General features: G+C 51.6%; 15 protein-coding genes across 15 annotated transcripts; 9 read left to right on the plus strand and 6 right to left on the minus strand.

Annotated features, from left to right (window-relative positions):
* Nucleotides 1–491: 491 nt before the first annotated feature.
* CC1G_09430 (sirtuin) lies at nt 492–1,497 on the plus strand (the record flags this gene model as incomplete). The annotated part of the gene is made up of 2 exons (XM_001833964.1): nt 492–718; nt 783–1,497. The coding sequence occupies 2 exons, from the start codon at nt 492–494 to the stop codon at nt 1,495–1,497; spliced, it is 942 nt and encodes a 313-aa protein (XP_001834016.1).
* A 938-nt stretch (nt 1,498–2,435) lies between these two features.
* Nucleotides 2,436–4,765, plus strand: CC1G_09431 (cytochrome P450 78A3p; the record flags this gene model as incomplete). The annotated part of the gene is made up of 9 exons (XM_001833965.2): nt 2,436–2,917; nt 2,993–3,175; nt 3,236–3,503; nt 3,573–3,714; nt 3,785–3,798; nt 3,875–4,064; nt 4,177–4,258; nt 4,334–4,465; nt 4,582–4,765. The coding sequence occupies 9 exons, from the start codon at nt 2,436–2,438 to the stop codon at nt 4,763–4,765; spliced, it is 1,677 nt and encodes a 558-aa protein (XP_001834017.2).
* A 421-nt stretch (nt 4,766–5,186) lies between these two features.
* On the minus strand, nt 5,187–6,741 carry CC1G_09432 (hypothetical protein; the record flags this gene model as incomplete). Its single annotated transcript, XM_001833966.2, has 7 exons — nt 5,187–5,322; nt 5,621–5,729; nt 5,874–5,916; nt 5,990–6,304; nt 6,427–6,486; nt 6,617–6,656; nt 6,726–6,741. 7 exons carry the CDS (start codon nt 6,739–6,741, stop codon nt 5,258–5,260), a joined length of 648 nt encoding a protein of 215 aa, XP_001834018.2. The 3' UTR covers nt 5,187–5,257.
* Nucleotides 6,742–6,962: 221 nt separating this feature from the next.
* On the plus strand, nt 6,963–7,741 carry CC1G_09433 (NADH dehydrogenase 1 alpha subcomplex subunit 6; the record flags this gene model as incomplete). Its single annotated transcript, XM_001833967.1, has 3 exons — nt 6,963–7,076; nt 7,193–7,439; nt 7,695–7,741. 3 exons carry the CDS (start codon nt 6,963–6,965, stop codon nt 7,739–7,741), a joined length of 408 nt encoding a protein of 135 aa, XP_001834019.1.
* A 1,166-nt stretch (nt 7,742–8,907) lies between these two features.
* On the plus strand, nt 8,908–10,895 carry CC1G_09435 (hypothetical protein; the record flags this gene model as incomplete). The annotated part of the gene is made up of 4 exons (XM_002910323.1): nt 8,908–10,099; nt 10,206–10,411; nt 10,487–10,623; nt 10,815–10,895. Exons 1-4 carry the CDS (start codon nt 9,033–9,035, stop codon nt 10,893–10,895), a joined length of 1,491 nt encoding a protein of 496 aa, XP_002910369.1. The 5' UTR covers nt 8,908–9,032.
* A 257-nt stretch (nt 10,896–11,152) lies between these two features.
* Nucleotides 11,153–13,651, minus strand: CC1G_09436 (hypothetical protein; the record flags this gene model as incomplete). The annotated part of the gene is made up of 4 exons (XM_001833970.1): nt 11,153–11,212; nt 11,275–12,726; nt 12,782–13,040; nt 13,098–13,651. The coding sequence occupies 4 exons, from the start codon at nt 13,649–13,651 to the stop codon at nt 11,153–11,155; spliced, it is 2,325 nt and encodes a 774-aa protein (XP_001834022.1).
* Nucleotides 13,652–14,244: 593 nt separating this feature from the next.
* CC1G_15277 (hypothetical protein) lies at nt 14,245–15,502 on the minus strand (the record flags this gene model as incomplete). Its single annotated transcript, XM_002910324.1, has 3 exons — nt 14,245–14,747; nt 14,814–15,234; nt 15,293–15,502. 3 exons carry the CDS (start codon nt 15,500–15,502, stop codon nt 14,245–14,247), a joined length of 1,134 nt encoding a protein of 377 aa, XP_002910370.1.
* A 452-nt stretch (nt 15,503–15,954) lies between these two features.
* CC1G_15278 (hypothetical protein) lies at nt 15,955–16,332 on the minus strand (the record flags this gene model as incomplete). Its single annotated transcript, XM_002910325.1, has 1 exon — nt 15,955–16,332. One exon carries the CDS (start codon nt 16,330–16,332, stop codon nt 15,955–15,957), a length of 378 nt encoding a protein of 125 aa, XP_002910371.1.
* Nucleotides 16,333–16,371: 39 nt separating this feature from the next.
* CC1G_15279 (hypothetical protein) lies at nt 16,372–17,155 on the minus strand (the record flags this gene model as incomplete). Its single annotated transcript, XM_002910326.1, has 3 exons — nt 16,372–16,428; nt 16,488–16,879; nt 16,939–17,155. 3 exons carry the CDS (start codon nt 17,153–17,155, stop codon nt 16,372–16,374), a joined length of 666 nt encoding a protein of 221 aa, XP_002910372.1.
* Nucleotides 17,156–17,611: 456 nt separating this feature from the next.
* CC1G_09438 (hypothetical protein) lies at nt 17,612–18,374 on the plus strand (the record flags this gene model as incomplete). The annotated part of the gene is made up of 2 exons (XM_001833972.1): nt 17,612–17,836; nt 17,889–18,374. 2 exons carry the CDS (start codon nt 17,612–17,614, stop codon nt 18,372–18,374), a joined length of 711 nt encoding a protein of 236 aa, XP_001834024.1.
* Nucleotides 18,375–18,513: 139 nt separating this feature from the next.
* On the minus strand, nt 18,514–19,760 carry CC1G_09439 (hypothetical protein; the record flags this gene model as incomplete). Its single annotated transcript, XM_001833973.1, has 3 exons — nt 18,514–19,010; nt 19,070–19,459; nt 19,526–19,760. The coding sequence occupies 3 exons, from the start codon at nt 19,758–19,760 to the stop codon at nt 18,514–18,516; spliced, it is 1,122 nt and encodes a 373-aa protein (XP_001834025.1).
* Nucleotides 19,761–21,981: 2,221 nt separating this feature from the next.
* On the plus strand, nt 21,982–23,601 carry CC1G_15280 (hypothetical protein; the record flags this gene model as incomplete). Its single annotated transcript, XM_002910327.1, has 1 exon — nt 21,982–23,601. The coding sequence occupies one exon, from the start codon at nt 21,982–21,984 to the stop codon at nt 23,599–23,601; it is 1,620 nt and encodes a 539-aa protein (XP_002910373.1).
* Nucleotides 23,602–23,632: 31 nt separating this feature from the next.
* On the plus strand, nt 23,633–24,413 carry CC1G_15281 (hypothetical protein; the record flags this gene model as incomplete). The annotated part of the gene is made up of 2 exons (XM_002910328.1): nt 23,633–23,925; nt 23,984–24,413. 2 exons carry the CDS (start codon nt 23,633–23,635, stop codon nt 24,411–24,413), a joined length of 723 nt encoding a protein of 240 aa, XP_002910374.1.
* Nucleotides 24,414–24,732: 319 nt separating this feature from the next.
* CC1G_15282 (hypothetical protein) lies at nt 24,733–25,231 on the plus strand (the record flags this gene model as incomplete). Its single annotated transcript, XM_002910329.1, has 3 exons — nt 24,733–24,757; nt 24,946–24,997; nt 25,081–25,231. The coding sequence occupies 3 exons, from the start codon at nt 24,733–24,735 to the stop codon at nt 25,229–25,231; spliced, it is 228 nt and encodes a 75-aa protein (XP_002910375.1).
* A 729-nt stretch (nt 25,232–25,960) lies between these two features.
* On the plus strand, nt 25,961–27,452 carry CC1G_09441 (adenyl-nucleotide exchange factor). The gene is made up of 6 exons (XM_001833975.2): nt 25,961–26,221; nt 26,280–26,307; nt 26,357–26,487; nt 26,540–26,714; nt 26,770–27,184; nt 27,252–27,452. The coding sequence occupies exons 1-6, from the start codon at nt 26,003–26,005 to the stop codon at nt 27,409–27,411; spliced, it is 1,128 nt and encodes a 375-aa protein (XP_001834027.1). The 5' UTR covers nt 25,961–26,002; the 3' UTR covers nt 27,412–27,452.
* Nucleotides 27,453–27,631: the final 179 nt, after the last annotated feature.

Below are 27,631 nucleotides of genomic sequence, written 5' to 3' on the forward strand. Positions count from 1 at the left end.
TTACGCTTTTCTTTGTGTTGTCTCCTGAGGCTGGATAAGGAGAATTTCCATCTCGAAGACAAGAATCACGGCAGTCTACGCGATCTTCTGAACGTCTTCAAGCATCGAATTGGCGAAACCCTAAAACCAGTGCTGCTCCTGCTCCTAGAGTAGGCGATCTGGAGGCCGTCTACCATATAAATTGTCGACACTATGGCACTGATTTCTGGAGATCCAGCAAGGGATGTATGTACATTGAACGATCTACTTAGGTTTCGCTTGGCGCCTATCATGGCGCCGTGGGAATTGGACATGGTATACCCTGCGGCAGGATACGGCTCACGACGGATGCCGGACGGGCGGTTCGTTGTTTTTGCCTCCTGCGACTGTGGTCAGGGCGCAACTCGTTGTCTCTTGTCAGTGGGCGCCCAATCATTCCACTGTTGTTTTCCGATCAATCTCAGGTTCTTCCCACTGAACGCTGAGCTTAACAGCAACCATATACACGAATCATGTCCCCGTCCTCCGACATCGACGCGTTCAGAGCGGCTCTAGCATCCTCGAAACAAGTCGCCATCCTTGCTGGTGCTGGGCTTTCTGCTGGATCCGGGATCCCAACCTACCGTGGAGGCCCAGACGCGATCTGGAAGAACATGGATCATGATAAGCTCGCCACTGTCGAAGGTTTCGAAAAGGATCCTGTTACTTGTTGGCAATTTCACCATATGATGAGACAGCTGTGGGTTCTTCGTCTTTATCTTCGCTTGAATACATTGTCACCGATACGGGCTCCCTGAACCCAGATGCTTAGACGCAACTCCAAATGCGGCACACAGAGCGCTCGCCTCTTTAGTCGTTCCAAGTGTACGAGCGAAAGTCCTGCCGGGCCTCAAAGATCCCGATTCCCCACCGCTCTTCATCACTCAAAACATGGACAGCCTCTCACCTCGAACCCTCGACGAGTTCAAGGACAAAATCTCTTCGGGTGAGATGGAGAAAGCGAAGGAACGACTCGTTGAGATGCACGGCAACATCTTCCGCCAAAAATGTCTTCAGTGCAAGCACGTCTCCACCTCGACGGACAGTCATCTCGCGCCTGGTCGCTATCCCAAAGATGCTAATTCACCCGCCACTGCGCGTCTAGAGGGAACCAATCCTTCGGCTACCGTGTCGAAAGACGACCTACCTCGATGCGGTGGCCCTTCTTGGAATGGCTCCAACCGCTACGGGCGTTGCGGAGGTCCTCTTCGACCTTCCGTTGTTTGGTTTGGCGAGATTCCGGAAGGCCTGGGCGACATTGCGCGGCACCTCAGCTGGACGGATATGTTGATCGTTGTTGGGACTTCGTGTCTCGTTCATCCTGCAGCTGGATTCTTGAAGACTGTGAAGGATCGGGGTGGAAAGGTGGCGATTTTTAATTATGATGCATCACCGAAGGATGATTTGGCGGATTTCTTGTTCTTGGGAAAGTGCGAGGAGGTGTTACCGATAGCTCTTGGTATTGAAGGAGAGGTGTAAGCGGGGGGTTACTACTGTATTTCACCAGTAATTCTGTGTTGTGCGCGACAATTAAGGGACTTGCCAGTCTCACTCTGCTAAACCGAGTTTTCAAATGACCTCCGATGCTATTACCTGGGACCGGCGTCGCACACACCAGTAGTATGTATCCCCACAAAAACGTGTACTATGGGGATTTTCACCCTTCCTGACTCCTCAGAAGTAAAAGCCGTAATACTGCGATTGGACCGGTATAATCGTTCGATATCTTAGGAATACGTTACAGACCTGCGGCATTGAAATAGGTCACGACACTCTCGATATACTAATCGTATTGACACCTGAGCAATGTTCCTTGCTAAGCATCTGTGACCGGGACGAGCGAGTTACTGGCGCCTATCATGCCGTGTGGGAATCTCATGACATACCCTGATGCGGCAGGATGCGGCTCGCGACGGATGCCGGACGGTCCGTTCTGATCGTCTGTCGACTTGGCTCTTTGCCCTCCTGCGACTGTGTCCAAGGCGCAGCTCCCCCAGCTGCCCATCCAAGTAACCCGAAAAACCATCCATCTCCAAAACACCCAAGGCCACGTCATTTCTTCCACAGTTCTCCAGCCTTCCATTATCTCTCACCGACAGGAACTCGGTGCTGCCAGGCGGCAGATCTCTAGGAGATCTGCGAGCTGGTCGGATGGAGGATGTAAACTCTTTTGTCGCGTATGTTCAGTCACGGTGGCAGCACGGCAGAAGCGCATAGAAGCCCCTCGCCTCCTTGCAAAAGGAGTCAGCAACTGGTTCTGCCTCAAACTTGTGATGAGTATCATCTGCTCTCACTCCAAACGGCCATGTCAGGACACCACTTATTCCGACCTAGTCGTGGACGAGTCATGGTACTTGGGTACATATATAAGTGGGCTTCCGAGTACCTGAAATGCTGTTTATTTCTGCTGTTCCTCTATGTCTTCGAATTCGATATACCATTTCTGCGACTTCGTAACGGCTCCGCGTATCTCCAGCGCTTTTGAGGCGGCCATGCAACCATGGTCGACTGGCGTTGCGGTTTTCTGGACGCTCTGTGCGACTGCGGTGCTCTGGATTCTTAACAAACGGCGACAGAGTCTCAAAAGGAGGAAGGATCTTCCGCTCCCTCCTGGACCCAAGGGTCTACCCATCATCGGGAACCTTTTGCAGATTCCGGTTGAGCATCCTTGGTTGGTGTATCATGACTGGAAGAAGGAGCATGGCGAGTGTCTATTTTTTTTCCCTTCGTATGATTCATCGAAGGCGTTGCTGAGCCTTCATCTACTAGGCGATATGATCTACCTTGAGGCGATGGGAAAAGGCATACTGGTGCTCAACTCCCTCGACTTGATCGAACAGCTGTTCGTGAAACGGGCTACGAATTATTCAGACCGGACATGGAGTCCCGTTACTGAACTGTAGGTAGTCCTCTACTTTCCATACTAGGACTTGTTTTCGAGTCCCACTAATTCGAAAATCCAACCGAATATTAGCATGCGAACAGGATGGAGTTTCTCTCTCATGAATTATGGCCAGGAGTGGAGAAACAGACGTCGTCTCTTCCACCGTTTCTTTTACCGGACGGAGAACCACCATTCAGTGATTGAAGAAGAGACACTGGGGTTCTTGCGGAAGCTTGTCGATAAACCCAGGGAGTTTAGGGAGCAAGTCAGAACGTGAGTGCCTTTGGTTTCTTACACAATTTACAAATAAATTGTATGCTCATCTGAATGCAGGTGCCTAGGAATCATTATAATGCGCCTCGCATACGGCGAAGCAGACGCGACATACAACAAGAACCTAATCCATGCAGCGGATTCTGTCGTACTCGGTTTCCTGGAGTATTCCTCTCCAGGCCGTTTACTGGTCAACACCATCCCGCTTTTGCGTTTTATACCCTCCTGGTTCCCGGGGGCGAGTTGGAAGGCGAAGTTGGAGCAGTTGGCGGACATGACCGATATGCTGCATAATAAGCCTTTTGAGGATGCAAAGGCGAGAGTTGCGGTGAGTAAAATAGATTTTGTTAATGTGGGGACTTTTGGAGTGAGGTTTGACTTGGGGGTTTGTTTACAGAAAACAGGAGGAAGAGTGGGCTCGGCGGAGCATGGTATCAGCCTTGCTACTCAGGCTATTCAGGAACTTCCGGATGAGGGTGATCCGGATCGTGAGTATCAAGAAGCGCTCGCTCGAGATGTCGCGGGGCAGGCTTATACTGGTCAGTTGTCCACAGAGTAAAGCAAAAGTTTAAAATTCTGACTCGTGGCACACATGGGCATTTACCTCAGCTGGAGCTGACACGGTAAGACGGCTGCCTAATAGGTTGATTCGTTTCCAAGGGCTAACGAACCCCTTCCTACTCCTATACCCTTTCTCAGACCGCAAGCTCCGCATTCGCCCTCGCCCTCGCACTAGCGATGCACCCCCAAGTGCAGAGCAAAGCTCAAGCGGAGATCGATGCGGCCGTAGGCTCGCAGCGCTTGCCTGCGTTTTCGGATTTGGGGGATTTACCGTATGTGCAAGCTATAGTTAAGGAAGTGAGCCGGTGGCATACCTCGGCGCCTATGAGTACGTCTTTCTTTCCCCTCTTCGATATCTATTTTCTATTCTCTATTTTTCTGTCTGGTGTTTCAAAGGCTCGGGAATTGCTGAGAGTACCTAACGTCGTATTGAAATTTAGGTCTCCCGCATTTATCTACCAAAGACGACGTCTTCAATGGGTACTTTATCCCGGCTAAGACTGTCGTTTTACCGAACACATGGTAAGCCTCCTCCCCCTGACATGCGTACCTCTCCCGCCTCCCGCGATGATGTTCACCATGATTTACGGTATGTAGGGCAGTACTTCATGATCCCAATATCTACCCGGATCCGTTCGAGTTTAAACCCGAGAGGTTCTTGACGCAGGATGGGAAGATTGATCAGGGTGTTCCGGACCCTGAGATTGCTGCGTTTGGGTATGGGCGTAGGTGAGCTTTGATTCTTTCAGTTTCTGATTAGTACTCTCCTTTCCACACTGCTAATCTATTGCATCGTGACCGCTTATCTGCTACTACTCATACATCATACAACTACTGCTTTCTAGAATCTGCCCCGGCCGACAACTGAGCACCGACACATTCACGCTCCTCACGGCTCGTCTTTTGGCGTGTTTTAATGTCCAGCCGGCGCTTGATGATGATGGGAACCCAAAACCGCTCAAGTATGAGGTTACTTCTGCGTTCATTTCGTGGGTGTCTTTCTTTGGATTTCTTGTTCTCTGCTCCTAGATATTGTTTTCTCTCCTGTGTTTCTCGATGGATGTCTTCCAACCTTGTGTTTCTCTATGATTTGTCTTCTCATCATGCTCGATAAACACATCCTCTTCATCGTTCCCTTCGCTCGTTGCGCTCATGACCGTTGGTTTTTGGTTTTAGGAACCCGCTTCCCTTCGAATGCGATGTCGTGCCGCGGTCGGAGAGGCATTTGGAGTTGGTAGTGAAGTCTCAAGAAAATAAAGCCTAGGGAGAGGTGTACAGTGTAAATGTGGTGGTGGTGCTGCGTCGAGCTCTCTGGAGTATCGATGATTCAAGTACTTGCGTAGTAAATGTAGCACTATCACGTAGTAGTGAACCCTCCAACCTCCATATGTTATATGAATCGAGATTACTTAATTATTATACAACACGCGGTCGGTCGGTCGGTATACATACTTTGACCAGTGGACGAATCGCGAAGCGGATTCAAGCGGAAAGCAGCGGGCTCCTGAAAATCTTAAATTCTTAGATCTTCTTCTTGAGTTTCTCGAGTTGGGCTTGTCGTTTGGCTTCTATTTCTGCTTTGCGGGCTGAGAGGGGAGAGGGGAAGGGTGAGTTTGGGAGTGTGAGTTTAGAGCGGGAGATGGGGATAAGGGAATGCAGATTGAGAGATGAGGTAAGAGGATGCGGTGTGTGGATGGGGAATAAGGGAAACGTAGTGCCCGGAAAGCGAAGAGAAACCGCTCGAAGAACCCCGCAAAACCACACACACACACAAATCGGAAGCCCCCACAAACGAGTCACCAATTTCCAAATACCCCAGGTCGTACATATCCCCCCAAGGAAAGCTAAACCATGGAGAAAAAAAGAAAAAAAATGCACACTCACCCTCCTCTTCAGCCTTCCTCTTTGCCTGCGCTGCTTCACGTTCTGCACGGATCTTGGCGAGGCGGGCGAGGTCTGCTTTGGCTTCTGCTGTTTTGCCTTGGACGTGGAGCTGTTTTGTTTGTTTGTGGGTTGCGTTGTGGGGAGGTGTGGGTTGCGTCAGGTTGTGGGTTGATTTGTGGGTTGTGGGGAGGGGAGGGAGAGAGGAGTTAGTAAGGATGGTTTTGGGAGAGGAGGGAGAGGAACAGAGACGCACCTTCCAATACCGATCTTTAGCTTCTTGCTTCTCTTTTTGTTCCCTGCAACCAGCGTGTCGGTTAGTAGATGCATATGGAGGGAAAGGTAGCGGGAACCAAGTAGAATTCGACGCACCTCTCCCTCCTCGACAACTCCCTCGGCGCATTCAAATCAGAGATCGTCATCTTCTTCTGGACGTGGTTGGGGTTGATCAGGTCTGAATCATCCTCGTCTTCGTCGTCGTCGTCGCCGCTGCCGGTGGCTTTGGTTTTGCCCTTGGCCTTCTCTAGAGCTTGTTTCTTCTTGAGCTCTTTACGTTCTGCGCGGGTGAGTTGGGGCTGATCTTCTTCCTCTTCTTCTTCCGAGGAGCCTTCTTCAGAGCCGTCCTCAGAGTCTTCCTCAGAGTCTTCTTCGGAGTCGTCGTCGTCGTCGTCTTGGGCTCTGCGGGAGCTGGAGGGGGTGGTGTGGATGGGAGGGAGGAGGTGAAGATAACGAGTAAACGGGTAGGGAGTGCACACAAGCCACGATTAGCACATCTGCTCTCCCTTTCTTGATGAAAAGGCTGGACGCACCGGTATGCGCTTCGATCCCCGAACGACTCAGCGTTAGGGTCTACATGCATAAGGTTCTTGCTGTATCCGAGTGAGGGTGGTCAGTCAAGCCAACCCTTTTCAATTTCGTCGTACGCCCTCAGCCCAATGGCATAGAGGATAAGGGAAGGAGGAGGGATGTATGCATGTCCATGATTTACAATGAACGAACCTAAAGTTTCGTCCGCCTCCTCGTTTGTGCTTGAACTTGCCTAAATATCACCAATCGAGAGAATCAGTAAGGTTGTAAGAAATGTTTTGAGGGGGGAGAGAATGTGTACCTGATCCTCGAGCCATTGTGAATGGTGTAGTTGTGGACGATGATAAGATAAAGATGAATGGAGAGGATGCACCACCACTCTCTGCCGTAAAAGCGGAGTTTGGAATGTATTGTTCCGGTGTCGGCCACCAAGCGTCGTTTGAACTCGGCCAATTGGGGAGTGAACGTATACATCGACGTCGACGCCGACGCTAGTAGCCAGCACCGACACACCGACACTCTTTACCAGAAACCAAGGATGACGAGGGCATTCACTATTCCCGCGCGACTAGCCCGCTCGACGGGTGTTTCGTCGAGCCCTGCTGAGGCTAGGAGGAAGGTTTTGGAGTTGTACAGGGACTGGTATCGTTCGGTGGGTTGTTGTTGTTATTGGTCTTAGAGCGTTGGGCTGACCGTACCCTTGCACCTCTCCACGTCCACTTGTCTGCCCACCTCCACCTGCACCCACCCTCACTCGCACGCACACAGGCCCCCGAAATCTGCGCCCTCTACGCCCTCAGCGTCTCCCCCGCCTACGTCCGCCACGCCATCCGCCAAAAATTCGAGAAAAACCGCTACCTCACCGACCCCCGCGCCATTGATGTTTTGATCCTCAAGTCCCGCCAGGATTACCAGGAGACGATGAACTGCTGGAACCAGACGGATCATGTTATGGGCTTGCTGTTGAATACGGAGGAGAGGCCGCAGAGGACGTTTTTGCAGAAGTTTTATGAGGGTGAGTTTTGGGTTTTGTTGAATTTTGAATCTTTTGGGTGGGTTTTTTTTGGAGCGCGGGTTGGGTGACGGTGAGGGCCGGGCGGTTTTGGGTGTTGGAATTTTGAGTTGGTTGGGCGGGTGTTTGCCTTGAGCGAAGTGGGGTTGGATTTGAATGACCTCGAGAGGGAGTGCAAAGGCGTGGTCTGGGGTCTCCGAGTTGCTGCTGGGGTGTTCGTCTAGGGATACATGGATGCTGACACCATTACTCTTCCAGGGCGGGACGAGGACGCTTCCAGGCCTGCTGCTACCGGTGTCCTATAACCGACCTCTGTTCTATACTACACCCTAGGGCCCTTCCTTTACTTCAATTCGCGAATGCCAATCAATATCGATTATCGTCCTTCGGTTGCCTTGGACTTCGTTCGGAAATTTGGAATGGGCGTCTGTGCACTGTTTTACCTTTCCGGTAGAATGGGCCCGTACTCTTCACTCTTACTCAGTGGTGCATTCGGCGAGTACTAACTACCCTATCATTTCTTTCTTATGTATGGAAGGAGTTTCGGAAGGAGTTGGTGTTGACCGTTGGGATCCCTGCTTGTTGAAGGGGGTGTATGTGTCTGCGCGCCTACTGGCACCAAGTTGGTATCCTACGACTTTCGAAGGGACGACGCTCGATGTGCATGGTATACATCGTGTTTCCCTGGAGTGGGATATACCTTTGGGGTTATATGATTGTCACGTATTCTTGGGTCTGACTATGGGAGACTGACCGTTCAAAAGGCACTTAGTGGGGCGGGGCGAGGTTACGATTACATGTTCATGAGTCCAGTGGCAGTTGGAGGAGTTGAAGCTATTCCTGGTGTCTCCGTATCGGTTAGTTACGACGACATGATTATACACTGACCATCCGGTCCCTAGGTTTACCACTTTAGACGCAACTATAACCCCGGTTCCTAGGTCTAAATTACTTTTACTTGTCGACCCACTGGGCCGAATCCACCACCATCACCAAACGCCAGGCCTGGACACGTTCTGTACACACGAATTTCACGCCAATTGGAATGCCCATGTCATTGTCAGTGCCGAGTGAACCCAGGAATTCGGGAATCGGGTGTTCTGTGGAAGAATTCGAGAGCCCTGGCAGTGGCCGGTTGCTTGGTAGAAGATTGATGTGTAAGTCATTTATATTTGTGAGTTCTTTGGTCTGACTATTTCCACTCTTTTTTCATGCAAGTCTCTCTTCAGTCAGTGCTTTCAGGCCTACGCATACAGCAAAAACGATGGTCCATTGTGGCAGTAGGTATGTACGTCCTTGGTCGCGCGTCACCGCTTGACGATGACATCCGATAGATCCCGACGCATTTGATAACAAGCGTGGGACGCCCGACGAAATTTTATCTGATAAAGTTCACAAGGGTACATCTAATCAGATTACAAAAGGCGCTTCCCCTTCCCCTGCCCCATTCCATTCCCACTTCCCACCTCTTATCGGGTGTTCTCACCAGAGTGGTTAACCGACGGAGTGTAGCCCCTCGACGATTATAGGGTCCCAACGAACTGAACTGTCGCCCGAACAACTACCTACAGTCTCCCCAGACAAAAAAGACCACCAATGGCATCCCAATCCACCACCACCGTGGCAGCAGCAGCGGCAACATCCCGCCTATCCGCCGTCTCCAACCAACTCTCCTCCTCCCCCTCCTACCTCGTCGTCGTCCTCCCCACCGGCGAAAAAGTGACCCGCGAATACGTCCCCGCCCCCGTCGAAGTGACGCGCCTCTCGCTCGACGGTACGCTCCTCATGGAGTACGCCGTGGACAACTCCCGCACGGCATGCTTCGATTTGTCTGCTATCGGTACACCTTTCGAGGGTCGAACGGCGCATGTGCCCAAGTACAGACTTGTCACTGTTAACCCTATCGGGTCGTTGGCGCATCAAGAAGGGAAGAGGTTGGGTGTGGCAGAGTTTTGGGCGGGTGTGTATGCCATGTTCACCCTGTTTAGTGATCAGGAGTATATCCCTGTCTTGTTGGATGCGTTGGAGGAGGGGGATGGGCAGGAGATTGCGGGGTATCTCGTCGAGTCGGGGTTGGGGAGGCAGTACCCTAGGAAGAGGACGCTTTCGCCAACCCGACCCCCTAGTCAAGCACATACGCACGCTCTGTCCACTTCCCCCACCACGATGACGATACCTACGACAGCGTCCACCCAACCCCCACAGATAACTCAACCACTCACACCCACCTACACCCTCAACGACACTCCATTCTTCCTCTCCCGCGCCGCGTTCTGGCAGGGCGCGGGCACCGTCGGCTGGCACAAGCACACCTGGATCCCGAACCCCCCTCGCGCCATCTTCCCCCAGATAAGCAGTTTCACGAGGGCGGAGAACGTGGTTGCGAAGCATGCGTTGAGGCCGCCCAAGCCGGGGCCTGGGGAGGTGCTTTATAGGCGGTGGTGTGCGGGTGTAGGCCAGATGCTCGAGTTGGCGTATTTTGATTTGGATGGTGTTAGTGAAGGGCTTGCTGGTGCTGGTGTGGGTGTGGGTGTGGGTGTGGGTGTAGGTGTTGGTGGAGGGGAAGAGAGGCTGTCGAGGCATATGGCTGCGTTCCACCGGTGGCATAATGATGAGCGTGTTAATCGTGCGTGGGGTGAGCAGGGGAGTTTGGAGGCTCATCGGTAAGTGTCCTTCCCTCTTTCATTTTCCCCTTCCCTTTCCCTTTACCAAACATCCAAACACCAATTCCAAACACCGATATTAATCCCCTTTCCTTCCCCCCTTCAGCGACTACATCCAAAAAGTCCTTGCCGACCCACACGTCCTGCCCTGTATGTTCAGCTGGGACGGCGAGCTGATGGGATACATCGAGATCAACTATACCAAGGAAGACCATGCTGCGCCGTACTTTCCGTTTGGTGACCCGCCTGGGGAGTGGGATCGGGGTGTGCATGTGTTGGTGGGGGAGAGCAAGTTTTTGGGTGGTGGGCGATGTGAGTATTTAGTATTTGTCGTATGAACACCCCTGCTAACGTTTTCCTTTTCTTTTTTTCCCTTTTGTTGTACAGCCGAACTCTGGCTCCGCTCTCTAGTCCACTACATCTTCCTCGCTGACCCGCGTACGAACCGCGTCCTCGGCGAACCGGATGCGAGGAACAAAGCGATTGCCAAGGTGGCTGAGAATGCTGATTTCCATCGGGTTCTTGTACGTGCCTTTTATTTATTTCGGTTTGGAGGTGGAGAGGGAGTGTTGATTCGTGTTATTTTTTGTGTTCTGCTTCGTTTCCGGTCGTCGTCGTGTATGGCCATCTGCCAATCGTCCACTTCCAACTGTCCATACTCGCCATCGACATTCGCCACCGCCCCTCAACTCGTACCAACGACGATGATGAACAGGTCTTCGACTTCCCGTACAAGCGCTCCCTCATGGTCCTCCATGCTCGGGACAAGTTTTTCACGCAATGCAAGCTTTACTAGAGGTGCGAGTTTGGTGGTCGTCGGGAAACGGATCGAGACTTGGTCTTGTGGGGATTTAAAAAGGTTGGAGGAGAGGAGAATCTTAATATTATCGATCTATGGTACAGTCGTTATTGCTTAAATCTCATTGCTACACGTGGAAAACAGACAGACTATTGTTGAATGGATTTTTTCTTCACCATACTCTTTATTCGAGCCTGTGCTTGATGTTGATTTTTTCCGTCGAAGCAGGTCAGACTACACGGTCGGCTCGTATTTCATCCAAAATATAACACTTCAATCGAATCAACGTTCACACTCCCCGGGTCTCTATCGTGCTACAGAAAGAAAAAACGCATCAGCATCACAGCCATGAAAGAACCACAAAACCAAAACACACCCTCATCCCAATAATCCGCTGCTCGTCAACCAGAACGGCATCCCAATCATACTCGGCTTTGCTGAGATACTCGACGTGGGGTAACGGGTTCGAATGGACGTCCTCGCTGAAACAGGGGAAGAAGCGGTGTCCTGGTATGAACGTGTCGTCCGTTTCGCTATCGTCGATGTCGATGTCGATAACGCTTATTTCGTCGTCAGCGTGCCCGTTTGCGTTTGCGTTTTCGTTTCCGTCTTGTTCTTCTCCGTTGGCGCTGGTACCTACGCCTATATCCCTCGTCCGCCTCCTCTGCGAAGGTGGGACTAAACCTTCCTCCCTCCACTCCCGCCCGATAACAGCCCGCTCTGGCATCCAGTCCTCCTTGCCATCGACCTCCTTCAACCCTCCGGCATCCCGTTCCTTCTTCCTCGCCTTCCGCCTCTCCACCTCCCTTCGAACCCTATACTCATCAAAATCCAAAACTCTAACCTGCGCTTTTCCGCCAGCAGCCAGAACATTCTCGATCGGAAAACTGACGAACCGCGCACCGGCGGTGGAGGTGATAAAGACTGAGGCAAAGTCGCGTGCGTTGAGCCAGAGGACGTTGTGCGGGGACCACGTCGCGTAGGGTGTTGTTGGTGGTGAGAGGGATGACAGGGACGTTGACCAGGAGAGCGGGATGGGGAGGGGAAGCTCCGATGGAGGTGGGGAGGTGAATGGGCGTGGGAGGGGGAGCTCTGTGGACGATGTGGAGGAGAGAGAGGAGCGTGAGGATGAGGGTGAGGTTGCGTTTGAGTCGGGCGGTGATGTTTGGCTTGGCTCTTCATGAGTGGTAGAGTCCGCAGCGCCCATGGAAGACATCGAAGACGATGGCGGAGGGGCAGGTTCAGGCCGCCTATTCCCTTGGTACTCAACGCCCTCTTCCCGCCACCGCGTGACCATCTGTAACAAGGCATCCTCACCCACACCTCTCCGTGCATTCCTCTTCATGTTCTCCTCGACCCACTTTGTCCAGTCTAGAGGCAAGAGATCCAGCAACGTCTTGCGGTGGACGAACATCATCAACGGAGTGGGTCCCTCAGGCCCGTGAAAGTCGACGCTGAAAACGGCGATCGCGCGATCCGGGTCGTTCGTGAACGGTCGGTTCCCCTCTACGTACTTCGACGCGGAGGATTTCAGCCCGATGGGCGAAGGTTCGCACCGACATTGGGAAGTGGTTTGACGCCAGTGTGCTGCTAGCGCGGGCAGGGCGAGATAATGGATCGGGATAGGTGAGAGGGTTATGTCTGCTGGGACGGAGTAGAGCCAGTGGTTGAAAGGCACCCCTCGGATGGAGTGCGAGTCTGGAGGGAGGGAAGAGTAGGATGAAGGAGGGAGGTAATAGATCTCGAGACGGTTGTGTCGCGCGGAGGGGATGAGGAAGATGTCCTCGCGTAGGAAGATTAGACCTAGGTTCCATGCTTGTCTGTGCCACTGCGCGGTTGTGAGAAAGAGAAGGGATGCTATTGAGTGGAAAAGTAATGCTCACCCCTTTAGCGACGCCCCTGATCCAATCGTAGGCTCTGAATAACACGCCAGTTTCTTCACTTGCCTCTCCTGCTTCGCTCAACACGGAGAGCAAAAGGTTCTCCCCACATATCTCGACGGAGATGTTCACAGATTGCCCGACTGTGCAGATGGGTAGAACAGGCATCCGGGCGCGTGAGTGTGGTTGACCAGTAGAATGATGAAGCAAGTGAACAGAGAGGAAGTTCAACCCCGGAGCTCGAGGATCTTCCAGCGGTTTCCTGAGGTACGAGGAGTAAGCTTAAACAGAACAGGCGAGAAGAATGAAGACAACGCACATAGCGACTACAGCCACTAGATCGTGTTCCTCAATCGATGTTCCGAAATCCACAATCTCGCCCTGGTTATCAGAGGTGAACGGGATCTCCTTCCGTTGTACGGTCTCCTCCGGACTGGTGGGCATCTTCAAGCTCTGCACTCCGACTGTGGTCATCGACGATAGACCCCATCTCCCTTGTGCGACACCCAGGAAGTACCAGCTGGGCGTGACGTCGTACACCCCGCTCGTACGCTTCCCTCCCTCTTTCAAGCCCGGTACTTCGATGGGTATCGTCATGCTCCACCTGGGCTCGAGCGTCCTCCAGCGCTCTTCACGCTCTCTGAGAATGTCGAGTCGCTCCTTTAGGGATACCTGGTCGTGCGAGCAGTAAGGGTTGTCTTGCATCCCGCTCAACGAGAGCTGGACGAGGTATTGCAGGTAGGACGAGGAGGTGTACAGCTCATGGAATCGCTTGCAGACGAGCGTTGTGGAGAGGAGGGACGATGGGCATGGTAGCAGTGACAAAATTTTGGTCAGGATTTCGACGGGGAGTGAGAGGAGCGTCGGTGCCATGGTTGTCGACCTTTCCAGTGGTTCAAGTGGCCTTCGTTATGGTTTTCGCGTCTTCCGTCGTCAGATACACCAGTTTTCGCGAATTTCTGGCATCCAAGGCCCCCCGGCAATAAGTTGGGTTCCTTGAAGGTGATGGTAGATGGTCAAGAAAGAAGACGACAAAGCCAATTTATATGACGGCCCTTACCCTACCGGTTATGGCGGCACTCGCATTACGCCACACAGCGGAATCGCGATCCGGACAGGCACTCGATCGTGCTTCGAGTCTGCGCAAACTCTTCGCCTTAGCGCTGGCTTGTTGTTACCTCTTTGCACCAAAAGTGCGAAATGCGAGGAGAATGTGTTGGGAAGCTGACAACGATGCCCATTGGGATCGGCATTACTGGCTGCACGTTTTGTAAAGGAGTGTACACAGAGAGAAGATCGACTCCGAGATGCCACCAGAGGATGGGCCCACATTGAGGCAGATTAACGACATTGGTAGGTCATGTGTGGGGTAGATCTGGCACTGAACGGAGACTGTGAGGATGATTTTAGATGAACCCAGATTTAAGTGACTATAAACAGTGTATCCATCATCTTCATGAACTATCCTACATTTTCTTGGTCCCTCTCCTCTTCCTGATTACCCAGAACACAACCAATCCGACAATCAGCAAAAACCCAAGTGAGCCTCCAACACTCGCACCGATGATGGTCCCCTTGGAGGGCCCGGGTTTCTTCCACACATAGTCGCTCTCCAATTGCTTCAAATCCCACTGAGGTTTCTCGGAAAGCCGTTGGAAGACAGGTTGGTAGGTCAGGTAATCAAAGACGAAGCTCGCTGATTCAGGATTTGGCAAGACAGCGATTGCATGTAGCGTTAGTATCATCTCCTTGGGTTCATCTTCCGACGTGGCCCCGAACCCCATACCTACGATGTGTCCAGTTTCACAATATCGAGTGCCATTCAAGGGGGCAACGACGTTGGATGGGCTTTCGATGATCCACACATTGCTTACGTCTGGATTTCCCGTCTCTTGGAATACGCCGTTGAGGACGACGCGAGAATCAGGCCGAGATAGATTGAAACATCCGTAGATGTGAAGGTCATGCCCTTTGCGTTTCGAAATCGTTTGTGTTAGCTAAGGACGAAAAGAGTAAGGGATAAGAGACCCCTTACCCCAGAATCGAAACCTAAACCCGCTTCCGTCGATTGAGGTAGCCCGTCTGGTCCCATTGTACGAGATACGGGGGCCAACGCGAACTTGAGCATTATTTCCGACAACCAATCCCTCCCCCTCGCTAAAGTCGTCCGCCTCGCCATCCTCATTCCAATCACCAAAGTAAAGCAGTTGGGACGTGTCCGCATCATCGACAATGATATGGGTCTCGTTCATCTTGGCATCCTCCCCTGCGACAGCAACTCCAAAGTTGATAGCTGCGAATGCATCTTCGGAGAAGGAGATGCCTGGTTGGTCATCTGTAGGCTGATAGGTTATAGCCAGGTTCTCTGCAGAGATCGCTAGCCCAGACGAGTTGGTGGTGTAGGATCGCCCGTAGAGCTGGATAGGGGAGTTCGCTTTAACAGGGATAATCATGAGCTGGACCCTGGATCGAATGAGCTCACGAACCTGCTATCCCCGGCAACTTGGTCCTCACACTGGCAGTCTGATTATCCCGTCGGAGTTGAGGACGAGTATGGTGCATGCCCAAGTGAGGCAATGCCGGCGAGCGAGTGGATATCGCGAAGCGTTCTTTGTCGATATCGACAATTTCTTCAGACCATGCTTCCGGAGGGTCGAATTCGAACGCGTCCGGAGTATCATCAAAGATCAAGTACACGGGATCCGATGCGTCGTTCTTCGACATAGGGGAATGGGCGTTGATGTATACCTAGCATTAAGCCTGGAGCAGTGCCTTATAACTGCACCGTATCCCACAGAACCGTTCAGTAGACAGGTGTGAACGTACCATGTGGAGATTGGCAGAGAAGCACCCAACTTGAAACTTGGTTTCTTCGCGCCCAAGAAGAACTAGGGGTAAATCGTATGGTCCGATGTCTGTTGCCCGCTTTACAAGGACAAATCGTAAGCAAAGGTGTGCAGGGACTAATGGCGCCGAACGGGCGCTTAACCACCGAGCCTTGGCATGGGCACAGCCTCCCTGATCAAGGAGAATCTGTAACAGCCATTATTGTTTAGAACATCGTCACGCACCGAGAGAGAGAGAAGTCAAAAGTATCAGTGCGTGCTTGTGAACGGTAGCATTATTGAGGCGGCCTGACTTCAATCAAACATTGCTTTCCACGAATAACACGTCCGTCAGTAGTGTAACCTCGCCGCTCTCTTGGCCTTCCTCTTCCACAGAATTACTCCATAACAAATAATTCCAACAATGACGAAGAACCCAGCAGCAGCCGACAAGCTTGGAACAAGAATCTTCTTTATCCTGTCACCATTGTTGCTATCTGGCCAGTAGGCCAACTCGGTGACGTTCCACTGGGGCTTGTCGGCCACCGTCGAGAACGCAGGTTCGTACGTCAAATAGTCGAAGAGCCAGACGGCTTCTTCAGTATCCGTGACAGAAGAGACCTGAGCTGAAAGGACGTAGTCCCCTGGTTCCTCGATATCTACTCTTGCTAGGCGGAAGGGCTCGCAGCGTTGACCGTCGGTGGTGGGCGCATCGAAACTACCGGACATCGTCACTGTCGATTCGAGTGGCGACCCCGTAGGTGATGTCTATCGTGCTGCTGGTGTTCCGTAGGATGTAGCAACCATAGAAATCAACGGAACGTCCTAATCAGGGGTGTCAAATCCAGGCCTCTAGAGGTGATACTAGTTTGTACAGCGCTTACCATAGAATCGGAATCGGAACCCACTGCCCAGACCTGTTGAAAGGTGTGCAGTGTAGTTGAACGGGATGCGATACCCTTGCCGTGCCACAGTTTCCTCTCCTTCCACCAACCCCTCCACAGTGGTCGTTTCGGCTTCCGTGTAGATTGTGGACCAAACGCGATTTCGTCGAAATCAAAGTCGTCTACAATTATCCGACTTCCTTCGAGGTTCACCTTCTCGTCTGCAACAGCAACACCATAATCGATGGATATATTCGCGTTCGGTGAAAAGGTAACTTGGTTCGTTGCCGGCTCGTCATCTAGTAGTCGGTACTGTATGATTAGGTCCTGAGTGGCATTCTGGTTTGTCGTTTGCCCATAAACGCGGCCGAAGAGTCGAATGGCCCTGTTTTCTTTGTGGACGGAGTTAGCATAGGCTTGTTTGGCGTTTGCAGACCATTACACAACTCACCTGCGATTTGAGGAGAATCGAGCGTCACAGTGGCTGATTGGTTTGCCTCCCGCAACCCTGGATGGGTGTGGCGGATACCATCACCGTAGCCACGATAACGTTCTTGCTCTGCTACAGGGTCCTCGTGTGACCAAGCACCCTGTGGCTCAAATGAGAATTTATCGGAGGCGTCATCGAAGACTAGGTAGACAGGGGTGCTGGATCCGTTCCTTGCCATCATGGTGCTGGGAGGGCGCGGACAACCGACGAGGAGGGTGTTTCCCCCGCTTTTATTTCAGATGTCATCTGATAGACAGCAGGGCGGGGCTTTTACCTATCCCATTGCCAATTGGATGAACATGTACAAATTGGTTGAGTCTCGACGCTGTGCAGGAGGCCGCTGAGTAGGACTCGAAGGAGAAATCGCGAAGGCTTGGCGCGACGATGATGCGGATGAAACCGCGCGGCGCGCTTGAAAATGTCCGTTTGGGCGGAAGGAGAATTCGAGGAACTGGCTGCAGATCAATCCGGATGCGATGGCCTGGTCACAGTGGCTGCGTAGAGACCAAGACTGCGGACAGGCGACTAATACAAAGAGCATTGACCAAGATTGTTGCCTCTCGACGTATTGCCAATGCCACAGATGAGAGGGATATATAGACCCGGAGCGAAGTATTGAGCCACCTAGAACAAAATGCCTCCAGTTGACGTTTTTCACTCATCTTCGCGATCCCACTTGGACCACCATGGTCGACCAAAGCCTACGAAAAGGATCCCTTATGACGAAGACGACGAATACACGCTGAGTTCCTACGGAGACATTCCGCGGGCAAACACGCTGTTCGTGCCTACACTGCCTTCCCCAGTGTCGAAGAAGACCCGTGCCAGGGATGAGCGACCTGTAACGCCTCCCCCGAGGGTAAGTTCTCCTCAATCCGCGAGACTATGATTGGTGTCTAACCTTTTGCCAGAACGCCAATCCTGCCACAGCTGCAAGTGCGTCCCCACTCAACCCGTCGCCGACAGCCGAGTTCCTTTCCCTACCCAACTACGGCACCATTGTAGCGAGGCTGAAGAAGATGAGAGAACATGTCAAGGCAAAGGAAGAAAGTGTAGTCCAGGACCGGGCGGATCAGCCTGATCACGATGACGCACGGGCGGCTGACACCATGACCAAAGACCAAAACAAGCGCCCAGAGACGAAGATACGAGCTGAGAATTCGAACAAGGCAGATGATTCATCGAACTGGCTCACCTGGAGCCTCAGAGGGCCGGAGAAGCGCCCAGAAGCCCCGCGCAGTACCTTGAACGACGTCCAGCAACTTCGGACTGCTCGTCCCATCCGCCCTGCCCTGCAGAAAGCGCGATCGTCGTTCCTGCGGTATGACCCTGGAGAGTATCGGGGACAGAGTAACATGTCGTATAGATCTGCTATCAACAGAATGAGGTTCAATTAGAACCGACTTGGCTCTGCCTATGGTTGTATGATGTGCCTTCAAGTTAGCCGTACTGCTGTTGTTGTACTCCTTGTATTATTCGACTCGAATATTTATTTATGGCATCGCCTGCATCCATACCTCTCCACGTGACTCTTGACTACCCTGACGCCTTCCCTCGGATTTGCGCATTCTGTCTCCTTCTTCTCCTAAGGAACCAGAAGATGATCAAGCCGACAATGAGCAAGAAACCAAGGGATCCACCAACGCTGGCCCCAATGATAGTGCCTTTCGAAGTCCGATTCCACGAGTAGCCCGGCTCCAGCTGCTCAATGTCCCATTCAGGCTTGTCCGAGAGTGATTCGAAGCCAGGGTTATAAACCAAGTAATCGAAGGAAAAGCTCGCAGACGAAGGGTCCGGGGAATTGACGATGTTCATGGTGATAATCTTCTCCACCGGCTCTTCACTGTGTGTGCTCCGCAGAAACTTGGTCTCGCAGTGGGTCGTGTTACTGCCATCCCGTTCGGGATCGAATTCTCGATGGATTCCGTACGCCTCTGTGGGCTCTTCACCCGGATCCTCTACACTCCAGCGCACTTCCATTAATGCGCCTGGTCTCGTAAGGTGGACGCAGCCGTGCATTTCTATGCTGCTGCCTGTCTTTTCAAATCGGACTGTTAGACGTGGACGCCAGAGGGCAGGGAGGTGCACTGACCATAATAACGGAACCTGAACCCGCTACCAACAGTCGAGGCCGTATGCCTGGTTCCTCTATAGGAGATCCGTGGCCCAACACGAACCCGAGCCGCATTGGCGTCGGCCAAATCTTCCCGCTCGGCGAACTCGTCTCCGCTGTCTTCCCTCCAATCACCAAAGTACAGAAGCTGAGAAGTATCGACGTCGTCCACGATGATCCGGCTTCCGTTCAGGTTCGCGTCCTCCTTTGCAGCTACGACTCCAAAGTTGATAGCCAGGAAAGCATCTTGAGAGAAGGCAACGTCAGGTTGTTGGTCGGTGGGTTGGTAGGTTATCGCCAAGTTCTCTGCGGAGATTCCTGACGAGGTTGTGGTGTACGATCGTCCGTAAAGCTCGATAGAGGAATTGGCTTTAGCAGAAGTTCGTGTGTTAGATGCAATGTCTCGTGGGGAGGGTCTGGCGAAAAGAAACTTACCTGCTCCCTCAGAAAACACCACCCTCACTTCCGCTGTCTGGTTGTCGGGCCTGAATGGAGGTCGGGTCTGGTGCATGCCCAGCACGTAGGGCTTATTTGCATTATTACCACCCCATATATTCCCATATTCCTGTCTGTCGATGTTGACCACCTCTTCCGTCCATGCCTCTGGTGGATTGAACTCTATAGCGTTGGGAGCATTGTCGAATATTAGGTGGACGGGTGCCGTCGACATGTTGTTGGCGCGAGGCTCGATGATGATGCAATAGAGGACAAAAGGGAGCCCTTAGCCTTGCCCAGCATACCCGCCCACTTTATACAGTCTCCGGTTTGTGAAAGCTGTAGAGATCAAGGGCTCCGCATCCCTTGGCGTGCAAAGAACCACGGTGTATGAAACGCGAATCGGCGCGAACCCAGGGTAATGCGGGGATTTCGGCCTCGTGGGTTGCGGCTAGGATGGGTGCCGAAGGTTGAGAAGCACGCAGTGGGCGCCAATTTCCTGCTACTACGTTAGTAGTAGAAGGTTTACTCTGGAACTCCCACGACAAAACCCTTCACAGCCACATTCTCCTCAACACTGCCACCGATGTCTTTTACACGAATCCTCTCCACCGCCCTATTGTTTCACCGTCGGTCCTTGCCTCAATTGTTTTCTACTCTGTCCCACACTTATTCCTCCTCCCTGCCCCCTTCTTCTGCTGATCAATAATCTTGCTCTCGCTACCCTTCTCTACAATGTCCACGGTACGTTAATTCTTAAACTGAATGCCTCCCAATCTTACCCGTTCTATAAGACCCTCCCCCTCCCACCGCTTTCTTCTATGTGGAACAGTGTACTGGCATCGTTTATCGACCAATTTGTCTCTCTGTCTGCCTGGATCGTGTATCCTGACGCCGTGCACACCCATGTAAATTCACTCTTATCATCCCATGCCATACAATGCCCCTCTTCAACTTCTATAAGCGCGCGCTTTGAGCTCCTTGCATTCCACATTCTGTCCGGCTTTTGCCGTACCTCCAACGGAGACGTGTGCTCTGTCATGCACCATTATGAATCCCCGATGACCTTACGTCGTGATATCCTACTTCACGTATGTTCGTCTCTTCGCACCTCTTCAAATCTTTCCACTGTCACCTTCTTTGCTTCGTGTTTCGGTTATCGCTCCCAACGCATGCATGAGATTCTTCATTCTTTTGAAACCCACCATACGCTCTTGTCCCAAACTCACCCTCACCCTCCTCTTGACAGCTTCTTCATCGCTAACTTTTTTTTGAGGACTTCCGTTCAGGATGCTGCTGTCCTGGCCCAGCGCCACGGTGTCTTGCCCTTCGGGTCCAGAAAAAAGAGACTCGATCTTCTATTTGATCACATTGCATCTTCTTCGTGTTTCGCCTCGCCTTACGACGGCTGTTCACAACTCAAAGTCGAGTGTGCAAGGTCTGTAATTCGTGGCTCCAACCCTCTGTCTTTCACACGTTATCGTTCCCATCTCATCTCCACTGCCCTTAGATGTGCATCTCAAGACGTATTGCGCCGGGTTCTTACACTCAATAATCTCTCGCTCGCAGATGTTGATCCCAATAACGTTCCTTCATCTTCCGATGGCCCTGATCCTGTACTCTTGTCATTGGCGAAAGAATCCATCACTGGTGAGTTGCCTTTATCCACTGAGTCGAGGAAATCTTGTCAAGAGTGGGCTGACAATGTTTGTGACATGTATCCTGAAATTCCGACACTCGCTCAAAAAGCAGAATTAATATCCCGTTTCCGTGCGGCCACCTCCACCAACGCGCACAAACCTCGCGTTTGCCTCCTGCGCATTATGTGTTTATCCCAACCAATTCGAAATAATGCCTTTGAACAACGTAAACCATGAAGTACTTACGATCAAGGCCGACAATCCTCACTATACACTTCCCGAATCACATCCTCTGCGCCACCTATGCTTGGAGCTCGATGGGATCATTAGTACGGGTCCTGCATCTTATTCTCTTATTCTATGCCTAACATGTTTAGCATGTTTGGAAAACAATAGAGTTCCCCGTCTATCCTACGCCAATGGACTCTTTACTGGTCACACACCTCCCGTTCTTTCGGACCTCACGATAGTTGAAGAGAGCATGATAGCCCGATGCCGTGCAAAAACTCTCATTCTCCAGTTGAAGTACGATGGTGATCTTAACGCATAACCCAAAAAGCGCTGAAAGGAAACGTGCTTGTCTTTCCCCAGCACCCCGAGATCCTGCCGGCCGTTCTCCCTCCTTCGATCGATGACATTGTGCAGTACGTATGCATAATCTTTGTGAATTCTTCTCCACCAACAAAGGAATGGATACAGAAGTTTGCAAAACCCCTTGCCGTTCGCCCTGATCGAATTCGAGCCGCGCTTCTGTGGCTCAAGGACAACAACCCGCTCTACAAGGACGTCGTTCTTGACCTCGATACTCTGAAGCAAATGCCCACAGACGGATCCCTTCTTCCCTTCCATGTCGAGCACCTCCAGCCGAACAGTGCTCGCGATGCAACAACGTCTGGTTATGACCCATTTGAATCTCTTAAAGAGACTCCCGTCGAAACAACAGAGCTCGGTGACGTTCCTTTTCAATCGGTCCTCATTGCCAACGCTTCACCTGATATGACCTCCCATGAACTCCGCGCTTCTGCTGTAAAGCATGTCATTGACAAGAACGAGGGATTCTACGGCATTCCTCATGACGTTGGGCTTGTGAACGACATCAAGAATTCCGCCTTGTTCCCTATGCTGTTTCCCAGCCTTTTCCCCTTCGGATTTGGCGCTCCAGAAGCAAAGAAAAACGCGTTCCCAGTATCCTTCGAAAGCCACATTCGCCACCTGCTATGCATCCGCGAGCGACGATTCCAGGAGCATCACTCCTTCATGTTCACGGCTTTCAACATCATTCAAAGGAGAAAGGTGCTATTGTCAATTGCACTCCGCACAAGGCGATCCTCTTTCGATGACGTTGCTTCCACCTTTGCCGGTGTGTCATCCCTCGCTGTAAGCGAAGTGCTGGATAAAATTGTGACGTCTCTTTCCACAAACTCGTATCCCGTTCCTGACACTCATGCCCAATCGCAGGCTCTAAATCTCAACAAGCAGGTGAATGTCATCTTTCGAGATGTTCCTGGATCAAGCGGTAGTCGTGTTACCATGAGGAACGAGATCCGCAGTATGTTTGCCACTGAACTTGGTCTTCCCTCCTTATATGTTACCGTAAATCCTCCCGACGTTTTCAATCCACTGGTTGCCGTGCTAGGGGGATCTGACATAGATATTGATAATCTCCCCGATAATTTGGTTCCGACTTATTGGGATTTGGCTAAGCTCGTATCCCAGAATCCGGTCGTTGCAGCAAAGTTTTTTCACATTTACATCAATGCATTTATTACGGAGCTTCTGGCGTGGGATGAGGATGCTAGAACAGATCCTACGAAACGACGAATTGGTGCTCTTGGATACACAAAGGGCTTATATGGGTGTGTGGAGGCGCAAGGTAGAGGGACGCTTCACGCTCATTTTGTCATCTGGATTGAAGGTTCACTGAATCCGAATGAACTCAAGGCCAAACTGTTACATGAGGCCAATGCCCTCTTCCGCGACAAGTTAGCGGAGTACCTCGACGACATAATTGTGAACTCCATCCCCAAAATCCCGCCCGGTGCGACAACAACAACTGTTCAATCGGATCGCTTCAAGCCTTCGTCGGTTCGGGGCTATGACCCTCTGCTGGATGATGAACAGTCCTGTCTGAAAAGATCTAAAGACTTCCGTAATTTGGTTATTGATTGCCAAGTCCACGAGCATACCCCGACATGCTACAAGTATTGGAGAGGTCCACCGGCTCCAAAAGAGTGTCGTTTCAATCTAGGCGCTGAGGCGCTGATTATGTTGGTGTACAGTTTTGTTGTTTCGCTTTTACCTGCCTCGCCGAGTGTTACTATGGGTGCTAAGCCTGGCCTCCTTGTTCACTGTCGACGATGTCGTATCGGAAAACAGAAACGTGTGGATCGACGCGACAATGGAGGCAGACAGAAGGGTGGCCGCGCTGCTCAATAAGTTCAACCTTGACGCCGGTCGTACGATCTTGATGCTCTGGAGGACAGGGGCGTATATCTCGGGATCAGCTGTATTAACAGTGATATATCCAGGGTTATTCGAACCGGGAGATCTCGATTTCTACGTACCCAAGGAAAGATCGTCAGAGTTGGCAGAGCATCTTCGTCACTCGGGAGGTTGGAAGAGATTGCGAAAAGGGGAATATAGTTTGGTCAACAAGCGGCCTTTTGCTGGTTATCGAAAGCTGCCTCTTATCGAGGATGTGGGTTACTGGTACAACGAAAGCCAAGACATGATTATAAACGTCATCGTTACATCGACACCGTGAGTGGGATGGATATGGTCTCTATAAAGGATCGCAACTCACCTGGAACTTTTACAGATCCGCTCTGCCGGCGATACTGGCATTCCATTCTACAGTGGTCATGAACGTCATCGGTTATTGCGGCGTGTTGTCATTCTATAGGGATCTGACGGTTAGGAAGACAGGCTGGATCAACATAAAGGGTGGTGGAATTTCGCAGCGAGACAGAAGATGGTTGAAGAAGTACGAAGATCGGGGCTTCTCGCTGCACAGGGACTCGAGGATGAACAAGGGTCCGGGTGAGCACGTATGTGGTGTGGCGTACACATGCGGGCAGAGTAGGAGGTCGATTTTAGACGGGGGGGTCGGATACGTGCCATTCATGGGGTACAGGGACAAGGAGAAGGGAGAAGTGCTGAAAAGCATTGAAGAAGTGTTGGAGTGGCGGCCCGGCGGGCGATCAACATGCGTTGTCACGGGGTTTGTGGGAAGATGGGAGGGTGGGTAAAGATTAAGGAGGGAAAGTACAAGTTGCATTAGAAAAGAGTAGGGAGTAATAAAAGTAGAAAGCGAATTAGCTGGGTAGTAGCAGGCATTGCGGCGAAGCGCGCTTCAGTAGATATTACTATAAAGGCTCCGATGGCTCCAACATCCGCACAGCTTGCATCGGCGGACAAGAGGGCCATCACACTGGCGTGCAAGGGAAACGGCGACACGCGGAGGGATAGGAAAGCTCGCCCGCCAGATCCGTATCTGAGCCCGAAACCGGGTGTTTGCAGGCAAATGAGAGCCTGAGATGCATACTATTGGAACGACACATAGAGTAGATGCAATTGATCTTGATGATTGGCGGTAAGCCGTTGCTTGGAAAGATATCGACAGCACAAAGTTAGATGGAGACCACTTCAAACCGGGTACGAGGATGAGGTACATGCCGTCACCGAAGGTGGCAAGAATGGGAAAAATGGTTGGCAACCAACCGAAAGTTCATGGAATACAGAAGTAACAGTGCGTCCCAGTTTGACGGGTAGCGACACCAGGCTGGGTGGAAGAAGCAACCTCCGTTCAGCCAGTCTCTCGCGAACCTCTGGAGTGAGGCGTAGCTCACAGAAAGTTCGCTTGAGGCAGAAGAATGTGCGGAAGCATCAACGTGCTGAATGGCGAGACGGACACAGTGGAGAGAGGCGTGGCAAGTCCACAAGGACGCGCGACGCTCCAGCTGGTCGTAGGGCTAGCGCATTCCCCAGGACACTGCAGGTGAGGAGAGCCCTTCAGTCTCCACTGAGAGTAGCGCTGGATGCATCGAGAAAGAGACCACAGAGATAGCCAAACTCCGGAATAGATTGCATGTTGGATATCTGAAGTAGAAAGTGAATCAGCAAGGTGAAACAACATGGCACGAATGACAATGATCAGCTAATCGATGCATTTCAACAACTACCCTCCCCACTTCCATTTTGTACACTTGGAAGCTTTGGTATAGGGAGAGAATTACCGTCCGCCCATCGAAAATTATCATCACGAAAGGAAAACCGAGAGGTGAAGGGAAAATTGAGACAGGTTCACTTACAATTTACATAGACTAACAGAGTTGACTTCTAGCTAACTGTCATAACCTAACCCTCGTCGAAAACCGATGTCGCCTATGGGAAAGACTATGGAAAGGTCAGCAACACGAATCAATAAACGGGGCAGAAAAGCTCAGACAAGGCTGAAATCGATAAGTATTCCACATCTCATGAGATTCGGAATGTGGTAAAGTATGGTATTATCTCGGATCATCACCATATAGAAGAACAGAACGATGTACTCACAGTCTGCATTCGAAAACCTTGCCAGGATGGAAAACGAGGCCAACCTGGAGGAGGCGCTCGCGACGCGAAAAATTATCCTGCGGCCTTGGCCGAAGATTGGAGCTCCGTCTTAATCTGTGATAGGCTCTTGGTCTTGGCATCCTTAGATAAGATTCCAGTGTCTTCGATGACATTCTGGTTTGCTCATGAATGGGGCAGAACGACTACAGATCTAATAAAGCTTTCTTGCCTCTTTATACATCACATCTCCCACTTGAAACTCTCCCAACGACTTACAGGAACCATGGAATCCCTACTACGATGGTCAATTCAGAACTCAACGCCCCTCGACAGTGCACCGTCCGATAGGCCTCCTGCGCGACGGGAAGACCTGAATCCCGAAATCATAGATATGATTCTCGGAAAGTCGGACGCAGAATTGATGAAGGAGGATGTAGCAGTGGCAGTTGACACCTCCAAGTCCGAGGACGAACGTCTGAACGCACTCGACCACCTGGAAATGGTGAGCTACCTTCTGGATTGGATTAAAGCTCGACTCTCACTCATTTGTCTACGTGCAGTTGATCGAACAAATCGACAATGCGAACAGTATGTTATTGTCGTGCTTTTCCCGTGTAGCCATTAAATGTTTACCCAGATCTCGAGAAGCTTAAACTCTGGGAACCATTACAGTCGATCCTTACCTCGGATGCCTCAAAAGAGATCAAAGTGGCGACGCTGTGGGTTATTGGAACTGCAGTACAAAACAACCCAGCTGCTCAGGATGTTGTGAGTAATTCATCGTCTACGCGACCTGCATTCTTCTCACTATTAGTCGCAGTACCGCGAACTGAAACCTCTGCCCACAATCCTCTCGTTCCTTTCACCCCAAACTTCTACCATAGAGGAGAGGTCAAAAGCCATCTACACTCTATCCGGACTGTTGAAACACAACGCACCTGCCTTGAAGGATTTATCGCAATCCGGTTGGGAGACCCTTCGGAATGCCCTCCAAGGTTTGTTCTTTTCTTCGCGTTCGTCTCTCCTCTCCGACCCACCCCTCCTCCTTAGACCCAGCAATCTCCGTTCGCCGCAAAGCCGTATTCCTCCTGAGCGCACTGCTTATCCCGACCGACCCTGGCCCACACCCACACGCCGCTCACCAAGCGCCTCTGATGCTTTCCGACGCCCCTGCTAATCTAAATGCACAACCATCTACCGCAGTGACCTCAATAGAAGGCCCTTCAGTCAACGTTCTAACACCAGATAACAGACCCGCGAACCCAGAGAATCCCATCCATCCCAACTCGCACGCCGCCCACCTTCGCGATTCATCACGGTCACAGACATCGGCGATTACTCTGGAGGCATTTGGAAAATATGGTCTCCTGGACAAGGTGATCTCATCGATTGTAACTCCATTGCCGCATGGCCCGGATGGAGATCACGTCGGACCCGACCATGACTATGAAGAAAAGGCGCTGAGGTGAGTGTCGCTTCCAAATCACAACACATCCATGACGGAAGTGGCTGACTGGTTTGGGGAACTTCAGACTTCTCCACACTTATGCGGTGCCGTGCCGTGGACCTTTCACCCCTGAGGAGAAGGCGACGCTGAAGAAATGGATTTCGGACGCTGGTACTCAGAGTCAGTTGGAGGAGAGGTGGAACTTTACATCGGAAGAGTATAGTCAGCTTGTAGCTGCGCTGTAATGTGTTTTGGATCTCTATTTCATGGGTTATGTCCAGTATCTAAACCACGACCAGCTGTTGTCAATACATTGCTCTCAGAAATTCAGACTGCCGCGGTCCTTTGCAGAACGGTGACCTTTTGGTGAGCACCTATGTCATAGAGCCCAGGGCTTGAAAGTTGGAAGCTCGTGAACAAGTATCGGTAGCTCCCCTTGTACGTATCTCCTAATGGATGTTTTCC

The sequence above is a fragment of the Coprinopsis cinerea genome, assembly GCF_000182895.1.
Source record: "Coprinopsis cinerea okayama7#130 chromosome 10 map unlocalized cont3.10, whole genome shotgun sequence".
Lineage (NCBI taxonomy): Eukaryota > Fungi > Basidiomycota > Agaricomycetes > Agaricales > Psathyrellaceae > Coprinopsis > Coprinopsis cinerea.